General features: G+C 42.8%; 1 protein-coding gene across 1 annotated transcript; it reads right to left on the bottom strand.

Annotated features, from left to right (window-relative positions):
• Positions 1–3,587: 3,587 nt before the first annotated feature.
• Positions 3,588–11,538, bottom strand: LOC115188783 (cell surface A33 antigen-like). Its single transcript, XM_029747634.1, has 7 exons — positions 11,317–11,538; positions 8,222–8,388; positions 6,589–6,802; positions 6,268–6,432; positions 6,066–6,182; positions 5,729–5,861; positions 3,588–5,625 (listed from the first exon to the last, which is right to left on the bottom strand). The coding sequence occupies exons 1-7, from the start codon at positions 11,363–11,365 to the stop codon at positions 5,172–5,174; spliced, it is 1,299 nt and encodes a 432-aa protein (XP_029603494.1). The 5' UTR covers positions 11,366–11,538; the 3' UTR covers positions 3,588–5,171.
• Positions 11,539–12,537: the final 999 nt, after the last annotated feature.

Here is a 12,537-nt window from a genome sequence, read left to right as displayed (position 1 = left end):
TAAAAATAATTGGGGAATCATCCAAAGTGATACGCTACTACGCCAAGTTTTCCTGAGCCACCAGTCAGAAGCTTTAAGAGATGTCCTACCCTAAAGGACAAATTAGTCCACAGTTATCTTCCGGGTGACTCTCAAAAAACTTGGCTTGGCCACAAACCCAAGGGCTCTTTTAAATGTAACCAGTGCAACCATTGCAGAAATATTGCACAGAAAAAGTATTTTGTTGATACAGCTTCCAAAATGGAGTATTACGTCAAGCATTTCATTAACTGCAAAACCACTCATGTCATCTATAGATTGGAATGTCCACAGTGCAAGGTGTTCTACATTGGACGGACAAAGAGACGCCTTCAAGATCGCCTAGCGGAACACAAGTACGCCATACGGGTAGGCAATGAAGACTACCCCATGGCAAGGCACTACAAGTCCTTACACCATGGCAACCCTGCCTCCCTACAAGCTATGGGTATTGATCATATCCCGGCCTCTATTAGAAAAGGGGACCGTCTTAAACAGTTAAACCAAATGGAAAGTTTTGGGATTTACAAACTACAGGCCACTAAATACCCGGGTTTAAATGAAGATATGGATTTCTCACCCTTCCTGTAGGGTTGTGATGGGTACATTTGCTGTCATCTAGTGGATATTTTGCTCAATTGCCCTCAGCTATGTTTAGACTCTTGTTGTTCATGTTTTGCTGTTTTCTAGTGTACTATGGAATGTATTGATTTCTTATTCTTGACACTTCGCCCAGACATATTTAAGGTTAGAACTACCTTTCTAAGTGTTCTGATACTTCTAGTTTGGAGTTAAATTTTTATGATAACATAGCTACAGCATTTCACTTTAAAGTGTGTATACTATTGCTTACTAGGTGTGTCCAATCAATTTTAACCACTCCCCCTTCTAATTAGGGTTAATTGGAAAAGCTGTTAAACAGAGAACATTGTATTATTTCTTTGTACACCCTGATGAAGGCCATGCAGCCGAAACGCGTCGGTTTTTTAAAAACATTGTTTCTATTGAACATGCCATACTAATAAAGGCATTTTAATCAATTATATGAAGATGCCTTGGTCCTCCTTTCTTTTTGAAGTAATACATTTGTCTTTTGTTTTTACAGTTATTTAATAAGAAAACATATATAAGTCATTTATACTACAAAACATATTTTTGTATGCATTGTAGAATCTACTGGGGGATAGCAGGTTGGCTTGTCCTACTGGTGATGTGTAGCGGTGTAGTGCCATGTTTTGGCGATTTAGAGATATTTATCTATCATTTTGAATGCTAGACATTGAAACAAAATTATGTAATATATTGCCTACATCAATAAAAACAAATGACATTATTACTAGTATAATGTGTGTCCCTCAATTATATGTCATTGGTGTTAGCGCCTTGAAAATCACTGATTACAAAGATATGCAAGGACCTTGAGCGCCAGTGGCAAACTGTTATCAGGGGAGGAGTCTGTTATCGGGGGAGGGGTCTGTTATCGGGGGAGGGGTCTGTTATCGGGGGAGGAGTCTGTTATCGGGGAAGGGGTCTATATTATCGGGGGAGGGGTCTATATTATCAGGGGAGGAGTCTGTTATCGGGGGAGAGGTCTATATTATCGGGGGAGGAGTCTGTTATCGGGGGAGGGGTCTATATTATCGGGGGAGGGGTCTATATTATCAGGGGAGGAGTCTGTTATCGGGGGAGGGGTCTATATTATCATGGGAGGAGTCTGTTAAGGGGGAGGGATCTATATTATCAGGGGAGGAGTCTGTTATCGGGGGAGGGGTCTGTTATTGGGGGAGGGGTCTATATTATCGGGGGAGGAGTCTGTATTATCAGGGGAGGAGTCTGTTTTCGGGGGAGGGGTCTATATTATCTGGGGAGGAGTCTGTTATCGGGGGAGGGGTCTATATTATCGAGGGAGGAGTCTGTTATCTGGGGAGGAGGCTGTTATCGGGGGAGGAGTCTGTTATCTGGGGAGGAGGCTGTTATCGGGGGAGGAGTCTGTATTATCAGGGGAGGAGTCTGTTATCTGGGGAGGAGGCTGTTATCGGGGGAGGGGTCTATATTAATGAAAAGATGAGCTAAACGTCCTTTTATTATGTCATAGATTTGAGGATTCCATTGATCTTGTGTTGTGACTGAATCCAGTGTTACTTGGTGTTAGTCAATTTCAATGACGCTAAGTAACATTGTGAGCTTAATGAATAATCATATCACTTCAGTAAATCATTTTTTAAAGGCTTGATGACCATAGATTTCAGCATTTGTGGCCTCCATTGCAGAAAATGCTAATTTACCTAAAATGTCTCATTGTTTACATCATTGGTGTAGCTGCTCCTACTGGTGGAACAATGTCATCATACTGGTAAAAAAATATGAAAACACATTAAACTACCATTAGCTGATTTAGAATAGATGTACCCAAATACATTTAAATAAAAACACATCTAGAAAAATACAGCTACATTTTTCCAAAATGCCATGCCCAAATGACACCTAAATTCAAGAACGGCACCTAGTATCTTAGTGCGGTGGACAGAACATTTGATTTCTAATAAAACACATTGAATATTATATTTCCATTTAACAATGCCTCTTAGACGATGGGGGAAAAACAGGGAATGGAGAATAAAGGCAGCCCACTGGGCACAAACTGGTTGAATCAACTGTGTTTAAATGTAATCCAGTCACCTGAGTATTTCTTCATAGGACTGGACAAGCCCTTAGCCTGGTTGTAGGCTCACTAGGCTGAATACCAACACTTGTTCAAGATGGCATGCAAAGGACACAGGAGATCTTTGGAGAGATCTTCACAATTGCTATAATAATCTGTGCTGAATCTCAAACAGTACTGATCACTTGCATTATGTGCTTTTGATGTAATCTCAACTGTAATCCAGGTCTTTCGGTTGTGTTATTAGATGAAGCACAGTGATAACAAATTAAATTGTTTTAATTTGAACTTTGTTGTGCTTTTAAAATGGTTGAAAGCACAGTGATAACACATGTACATGACAACTATACCAAAAACCAGACATTGTTTTTCCATTGGAATTTTGTTGTGCTTTTAGATGGTTGAACGCATACTGATAAACACATTGGGAATTCAACAATGAGTAGTTCGTTCCACCACTTTTATAAACTAATCAACGGTACCACAGTAGGCTAATCAACGGTACCACAGTAGGCTAATCAACGGCACCACAGTAGGCTAATCAACGGCACCACAGTAGGCTAATCAACGGTACCACAGTAGGCTAATCAACGGTACCACAGTAGGCTAATCAACGGCCCCACAGTAGGCTAATCAACGGCACCACAGTAGGCTAATCAACGGTACCACAGTAGGCTAATCAACGGTACCACAGTAGACTAATTTGTGAGACAGAGAGAAACTAGGCAATAGTGAACAGTCCCACAACGAAGACACATTAGTCAAGGTGCATCACTGCCCCCTGTCGTTTCTTCAAGTTCTGTACATTCATTTTTCCAGACAGACAGAGACAGACAGAGACAGCGGGAGAGAATTTTGTCTGCACTGAAACCACACACATTGTGGCCTTGTAATAGATACATCTGGCTTTAATATGAATTCACTTTAATCCCAATGAAAACATTTCTACACAGATTAGAAACATGATACATTTTATTTACAGTTATTAATTGTACCATCACATTAACCAAAACATTTGATGTTTTAACTAGTTAAATTGTGTCCCTGTACATTTCAAATGCATAAAAACAAAACAAAGGTTAGACATTTTTGGCAAAGATTAAAGACAAGATTATCTTCCTTAGATAAAAACTCCTCACTCAGACAGACCCATGTAATAGGTCTGAACCCAATAAAGCCACTTCTAGTTTAGTGTTGTCTGGCCTCAGGCTATAATGAAGAAGTGAAACGACAGGCACATGCCACAGACTGAAATTAGTTTCTCTCTGTTCTTAAAGTGGGTTCTCTTTCCAAAGGCCTGATTGAGTCACTCACTCCAAAAACAAGTCATGGTTTGAATATGTTAATGAAGACACGCTACACTGCTAACAGCTGAAACACTGGATTAACAAGCATCATGACGCTAAACACATGTACCAAACACAACACTTCTAAGTAATGAAAACAACTATTAAAAAGGTTAACAACTTTATTCATTTATTAGAGGGGATTAGCATTAATATTAAATGTAACTCCAACATTTTATATTAGAGGGTATTAGCAATCTACAGTTGATAAAAACAAATAAACCGTCACCAAAGAGCATGTGGTTCTCAAACTGCCAAGACGGGCATGAAAAGCTCTTCTGTCACACCAACAGTAGACAGTAAGGCAGGAGGAAAAATGCATTATCCAATAAACTGCACTGAGAATTCATACAGTCTTATTCCGGCAATGGCAGCTTATAACAGAACGCAAATTTAAATTCAGATTCAAGAATAAAAATGTTAAAAAAATCCTCATTGAAAATACTAGATGGCACTTTTCAAATCGTGAATCAGCATTCCAATTCGCTTCCTGACTACTGAACTGAATTGAGGCCACCCTTCCTTCAATCATAGGCTGTACTCCACATAGAAGGCCTTTACATAGATAACAGTGACACAATGCCACTCCACCTCTAGTCGTCATGGTCTCTAGCAGGGTTCCCCAACTGACAGACCCTTTTCTTTGGTCCCCCAAGTTTTCTGAACCAAAAAAATATTTTTTTGTTTGTAGAATTGCTATTGTTGAACATAAGACTGTACAAACACCAGGAAATCCCCTCCAAGTGATTTTCATTTTGGAAATCTGTTCAAATATTCCCACACACAAGAGCGATATCTATGTGATGGTATACAAATGTAAGCAAGGTTCTAAATTATTATATATTTGTCAAATATTACATCCGTTTCAGCTTCTTGTAGTCAATTTGCCGTCTACAAATGATATACAATTATGTTCCGAACCCCTGAACTTCTGCTAAAGGAAAAACACCATCTGGCGGCTGAATCTGTTTGATGATCCCTGATCTATAGGCTTTAACTTAGTTGAGTATCTGTCGTCCTGTTATTTATGTAACCAGGTTCAGTCTAGTAGCGAGGCACTTTGTGAAGCCTGACCTAGCTACTATTTTATAATAGTTGTATTTTCAACCACTCCAAAAACAAGTTGCGGGAAACATGAAGTGGTTCTAATCTATTCTATTTTTAGAAGGCTTAGCAGGTTTATTGGCGGGTACACTGGGAGGTCTGTCACGGTCATCATAACGATCACTGTACCGTCCGCCGTCGCTGCGTTCATCGTAAACACGATCACGGTCGTACCGGTCATGGCGGTCAGAGTAGCGGTCGTCCTGGTCCCTGCGGTCATCGTAGTCGCTGCGGCGGTCACCGTAGTCGCTGCGGCGGTCACCGTAGTCGCTGCGGCGGTCATCATAGCCATCGCGGCGGTCATCATAGCCATCGCGGCGGTCATCGTAGTCGCTGCGGCGGTCATCGTAGTCCTTCTCGCTGCGTTCCTTGTACTGGTCGTGGCGGTCCACGATCTTTGGTGGGTGGTCATCGTCGTCTTCCTTGCTGCGCGTCTGGCGAACCTCGCCGTTCACCACAGGTTTGTCGTCGTGGAACTCCTCCCCCTCTGGAACCCTGAGGACATATCAGTGGACAGGAGACTCAGCACGCTGTCTGTTCTCACCATCTCAGCTCTCATGGTGTGTGTGTGTGTGTGTGTGTGTCAGACCATACGTACCCCATAGCGTACTCCTCTGCCTTGTCCTTCTTCTTTCTGCAGCAGCAGCAGTAGAGGAGGATGATGAGCAGCACCAGAACACCAACCACAACGCCGCCAATGATACCTGCTGTTGAACCCATGGCCATAGACGCTACAGGAGAGAGAGGAGAGGAGAGGAGGATGAGGAGAGGAATTGACATTTCTATTGATAAAATGTGTCTGTATGTATCCTGTAACAGGACCATCCTCATGTGATGGTTACGTTGCCTCAGATCTCAACATTTGTGTTAGCTCCCAGAGATAATGCCTAAGCTGTAGCTCAGCAGGCTAACACAGTCTCGTGTTGCACACTCACGTGGCATGACGGACAGCGTCAGGTTGCATTTGGCACTGCGGATCTTATTAGTGGAGGTACAGATGTAGTATCCTGAGGATTCCATGGTGAGGTTGAAGAGAGACAGGACACCATCCTCTGGAAGAGACGGAGACAACCTGTTAGGTCAAGAGTCAAGGTCATATCAACTGAAACTGAACAAGCACACACAGACACTACATACTGTCGGTTGTCTTGGGTGCAGGTGCTCGGGGCATGTTTTTGACGTCGTAGCCTTGCCACTTGTAGGTAGGGAGAGGAGAGCCCTCTTCAGACAGACAGGTGAGACTGATGTTCTGGAAGTACTCTGCCCTCCCATCAATCTTACAGATAGGCACAGAGGGAGCCACTGTGTACACAATATTTGCAATGTTAAGTTAAACAGTAATCATCGACACTTTACGGATTTCTAAGGTTTATTATGGAATAAAGCGGAATGAAGCTAAATTCTACGGTTTATTATGTAATATTCTACTTAATTCTATGGGAGTCATTGTTTTTTTACCCAGGACCACCAGACGGGTGGTGTCAGCCAGCTGACCCTTGTCATCCTTGGGGATGGAGACCCGACACTCGAATAGTCGGTTGTCCAGGAGACTGATGGAGGACAGCTTCAGGTTGGCTACTCCTTTAGCTATGTCCTGCTCCAGGGAAACTCTTCCTTCATACCGGTCAGTGATGTCCAGTTCACCAGTAGAGTAGGAGGTGAGGATGGTCACCTGGAAACAACAATTTCAACAACACCTGTAAACACCAATGCTAACCCCCTTGGGTTGTGCCGTGGCGGAGATCATTGTGGGCTATACTATACTTTGTGGGCTGTGCTTTGGCAAAGTGGGTGGGGTTATATCCTGCCTGTTTGGCCCTGTCCGGGGGTATCATCGGATGGGGCCACAGTGTCTCCTGACCCCTCTTGTCTCAGCCTCCATTATTTATGCTGCAGTAGTTTGTGTGTCGGGGGGCTAGGGTCAGTCTGTTATATCTGGAGTATTTCTCCTGTCATCTCCGGTGTCCTGTGTGAATTTAAGTATGCTCTCTCTAATATTCTCTTTCTTTCTCTCTCTCTCGGAGGATCTGAACCCTAGGACCATGCATCAGGACTACCTGGCATGATGACTCCTTGCTGCCCCCAGTCCACCTGGCCATGCTGCTGCTCCAGTTTCAACTGTTCTGCCTGCGGCTATGGAACCCTGACCCGTTCACCGGACGTGCTACCTGTCCCAGACCTGCTGTTTTCAACTCTCTAGAGACAGCAGGAGCAGTAGAGATACTCTCAATGATCGGCTATGAAAAGCCAACTCGACAACTACTGTGATTATTATTATTTGACCATGCTGGTCATTTATGAACATTTGAACATCTTGGCCATGTTCTGTTATAATCTCCACCCGGCACAGCCAGAAGAGGACTGGCCACCCCTCATAGCCTGGTTCATCTCTAGGTTTTTTCCTAATGAATCGTGAATATTGATGAGTGAGAAAGTTAGAGGATCAAAGATCAAACCCTCAAGACATACTAAACTCCCACCATTACCAATAACAGGGGAGGTTAAATCAAATCAAAAGCAAATGTATTTATATAGCCCTTCTTACATCAGCTGATATCTCAAAGTGCTGTACAGAAACCCAGCCTAAAACACCAAACACCAAGCAATGCAGGTGTAGAAGCACAGTGGCTAGGAAAAACTCCCTAGAAAGGCCAAGTATTATCCGTAACCATGGTAGCATCCACATTAATGTACAAGTGTTCAGAAATATTTTCTATTCTTATTTACAATAGAAGTGACTCCAAAATGACACAATACATTATTTACCATTAATTTTAATTGGGCACAAAATAACCTGAAAAACAAACTGCAAATGCATCCAACAAACTTGATGTAGTCATTATGTCCGTACGGAATATGGAACCCAAAAACACGTTTTACTACTATATTTATAACAATCTTTAGGGGTGTCAATTTTGAGCCCTAACTTCTTGAGAAAAAAAAGGCTTGTTAAATCAAATCACTTTCTGTACACAACTGTAGTATAAACATGTCCCAATTATTGCTCCTGTTTATCAAGGGGATCAATAGTTTAAACCCACTGAATGTAATAGTCAGGGCTGATCAGAGGGGTTTCTGGTTGGTTTATTACCTCTGGCTCTCCGGGTTTGTCTGCTTCAGCCAACCAGGATATGATGACCAGATTGTTGATTGGGTTCTTGGGTTTGAAGGTGCATGGTATAGTGATGTTGTCTCCCCTGGCGAACTCATAGGACTGCTCAGGGATGGACACCTGTAAAGCTACAGTCATGGACACGACTGGGACAGAGAGAAACAAACAGGGGGACAGGAAGACAGGTTTTACAGACACTGACGTATAGAGCTGTAGGAGGTGAACACTTAAAATGAAGTGCTTTGTAACACTGAAACTAATGGCAAATGAGCTGCCACCAACTTGAAGGAGAGAAAACCTTAAAGTACCACAAGAGCGGAATTCTTTTTTTCAACTGAAAGACGATGCCCGTGATGTTTCACAACAATTCAAGAAGTCATTGTTTTAGTCAAAGTATGATATATTTTGGCTTGAAGTGGGAAATCTGAAGTGGGGACTTTCCATGTGTTTCCCCACAACTACACAGACAGCTCGCAGTTCCCATTTGTTTCACCACAACCTTCTTTACAACCCCCAATTCACAAATATGTATAAATAGCCTGCGTCATTCTTCGGAGGTGGAACCTAAACAAGCATTTCCGCTCTAGGGCAGGAATTACGTCGAATAGCATTGCCTTCTGGTGGGCGCATTTAACTTTGCTAGAGTATTAAAACACATGGGTGTAAGGTTTATGAGATAGATTTAATGTGTACTGCGTAGCGTGTACTATGTACTGCGTAGCGTGTACTATAACAGTGAAGTAGGTGAGACATTGCACTGGAATTGCAGCCAGGGTATGTGGATTAATGGAATTCTGGAATCTAGGCTTAACAGTCATCTTAGATACGGGTGTGCTGGAGCACAGAGGAAAGCCTCCAACTGCAGCAATAAAAACCCACACAGGTAATGTCATAGCACCGTGAGTCTTATTATGTTGTCCTCCATTATGACAGGGCTTTAGAAACTAAAGGACGGGTTACACCCACTTACAGTAAGGGAGTGAGAAGCCTTGCACAAAACCTTGGCTTGTGCAAGACAGAACTGTTTCCCCAATCACCTCAATGCTCCCATTACAGTCTTTAGGACGACTCAGCCAGATATCAAACTCCCAATCTTCCAATCTCAGGGCGGAGATTCTAACCACACAGACGTACACTGTGTGTACATGTATAAATATTATAGCAAGATTTATGTGACTTGAAAAATAAAAAGCATTTGTTTTCACATTGATACGTACGGACGCTTATAGGCCCGTTGTCCTCCAGTGGGAATGCAAAGTGTTTAGGGTTGGGCACCTCTCCTGCCTGTGTCATCCAGCACTCTCTAACTACCAGCTCTCACAGTCTCACATCAGAATTAGAGCTTCAGCCATGTTTCTCAAACATCAAATTTCTAAGTGTTTAAAGTTAAGTTTAGGCATTAACTCTGAATTTAAGGTTAGGGTTCAGTTCAGGAATTAACTCCAAATTGTTAAGGTTAGGCATTAACACCAAATGGTTAAGGGTTAGGGTTATCTACTTGGGTTAGGGTTAGCTACTAGGGTTAGGGTTAGCTACTAGGGTTAGCTACTAGGGTTAGGGTTCGCTACTAGGGTTAGCTACTAGGGTTAGGGTTCGCTACTAGGGTTAGGGTTAGCTACTAGGGTTAGGGTTAGCTACTAGGGTTAGGGTTAGCTACTAGGGTTAGGGTTAGCTACTAGGGTTAGGGTTAGCTACTAGGGTTAGGGTTAGCTACTAGGGTTAGGGTTAGCTACTAGGGTTAGCTACTAGGGTTAGCTACTAGGGTTAGGGTTAGCTACTAGGGTTAGGGTTAGCTACTAGGGTTAGCTACTAGGGTTAGGGTTAGCTACTAGGGTTAGCTACTAGGGTTAGGGTTAGCTACTAGGGTTAGCTACTAGGGTTAGGGTTAGCTACTAGGGTTAGGGTTAGCTACTAGGGTTAGGGTTAGCTACTAGGGTTAGGGTTAGCTACTAGGGTTAGGGTTAGCTACTAGGGTTAGGGTTAGCTACTAGGGTTAGCTACTAGGGTTAGGGTTAGCTACTAGGGTTAGCTACTAGGGTTAGGGTTGGCTACTAGGGTTAGGGTTAGCTACTAGGGTTAGGGTTAGCTACTAGGGTACTAAGTTAACATATGGAATTGTTTTAAGATTGTCACACCATGGATCATTTAGCTATTGGATTTAGAAGTTTAGGACCCCTAAAATAAAATACATATATTTGCTAAAATATTGAATTTGGCCTTTACTACTATAGCCCGTAGAAACGCATTGAATAACATTCATAAATGGCAAAAAAGACAGTCAAAAAATGAATGATCAAGGAATAAGGTTTTGAAGTGTCTGTCCTCTACCTAGGAGATTAGAAAGCTCAGGAAATATTGGAGCTTTTTTTGTGAATATATTTGTTGGAGCAAAACTACCTCCATTGGTTTGTATGGGTTATCTTGAGACTAGTCCGGCGGTCTAGAGGCGTCACTACAGACCCGGGTTCGATCCCGGGCTGTATCACAACCGGCTGTGATGGGGAGTCCCATAGGGCAGCACAATTGGTCCAGCGTTGTCCAGGTTAGGGGAGGGTTTGGCCAGGGTAGGCCATCATTGTAAATAATCATTTGTTCTTAACTGACTTGCCTAGTTAAATAAAGGTAAAATAAATAGTCCAAACCAGAGAATACCATCGTGTTCATGAGAGTCTCCCCTTCTCATAGTGGTCGTTCATTGCAAGAAAAGTGATGTCTCTAGTTTAAATGGATGGATTTTAATGGGGATTGTTTTATTATGTTACTTAGATTGACGCACAGGTGCATCAACAGACTCAAGGTTTTTTAAATGATGTTGCTCTCTGTTTCTTCTCTCTGGACGCCAGGCAGTAAATACAAAATCTATTGCATTCTTTTACTTTCTGCTATATGTAACTGCATCCGATTCTACCAATTTGTACAAAACAAGATGAGCTGAACACGTGAGGTGACGCCACATCGATACCATATAGATGTCTATAAAGGTGAGACATTTCCCTCCCAAAAAACACATGGGTGTGGCTCTTGTTGTATAACATAGAGACATTTATGAAATGATATAAGACCAGTAAACTCACCGAGACAAAGTAAAACGCCAGTAAACATCCCTTTCTGCGAGGCCATCATAGTTCAGTAACAGTTACGACCTCGCCGGTCTCCGGCGTTGTTTTTTGTAGGCTATGGACCGCGGACAAGACCTTGGCCAGGTAGAAGGCTCACTAGGCTGAGTACCAAAACTTATGCTCAGTGCGTTCCTGGTTGCGAAGAGAACTTCAAAATGAGTGACGTTGTCACCTGCCAATCAGAACGTTGATATTTTGCAGGTAGCATTCTCTGCCCGCCCTCTTATCTTGTCGGTACATGCCCTGTTATTTTGTTTCTCTCACAAGACTAACCTTTTGCCACTTTGACTCTACGCTTTGTCAAGAGAAAGTTGTATGCACTTGCAGTGACTAAGTCTTACCAACAGCCATAAGACACAAATGCATTTTTGAACGCAAATAGATTCTCTTCTGTAATTTGAATGTGCAGAGTTGAGAGAGGACAGTAGAGACAGATGGTATTTTCACCAGTGGTGCCAGGATCCCTGAGAGAGAAACACCTTCATTATGATTCTATATTTAGTTATTTCTTCAAGCTTAAAGGTGAGGGAGGTGCGTGTGTGTGGAAAAGACTGGTCAGGTTTCAGTCAGGAACAGGAAGGGTGTGGGTCAGAATTGGGGAAGCGTTATATCTGGTCAGACTGGTTTGAAAAGGGGTGTGTCATCTCCACAGCACAGAGTCCCTCACATACAGGTAGCTTCCCCCCCTCCCCCCTCCCCCCTGCCAAACTGACACAGACACACCTACACACTCTTCTTTTCTCTCTCTGTTTCTCTCTCTGTTATTTTTCTTGTCCCATTATGGCAAGGTATTCCCTTTATAGTGACCAGAGCAATAGACCCTGGTCAAAGTAATGCACTATGAAAGGAATAGAGGGCCATTTTCCATGCATGGGTTTTCTAGTAGGTTTCTAGTGGTGTGTTCTGGACTGATCACATGGAGGGTTTCTAGTACTGTGTTCTGGACTGATCACATGGAGGGTTTCTAGTAGTGTGTTCTGGCCTGATCACATGGAGGGTTTCTAGTACTGTGTTCTGGACTGATCACATGGAGGGTTTCTAGTAGTGTGTTCTGGCCTGATCACATGGAGGGTTTCTAGTAGGTTTCTAGTAGTGTGTTCTGGCCCATTCACATGGAGGGTTTCTAGTAGTGTGTTCTGGACTGATCACATGGAGGGTTTCTAGTAGTGTGTTCTG

The sequence above is a fragment of the Salmo trutta genome, unplaced genomic scaffold (genome assembly GCF_901001165.1).
Source record: "Salmo trutta unplaced genomic scaffold, fSalTru1.1, whole genome shotgun sequence".
Classification (NCBI taxonomy): Eukaryota; Metazoa; Chordata; class Actinopteri; order Salmoniformes; family Salmonidae; genus Salmo; species Salmo trutta.
Note: the sequence above shows the minus strand (reverse complement) of the source record. Positions and strands in the feature narration are given on the sequence as shown.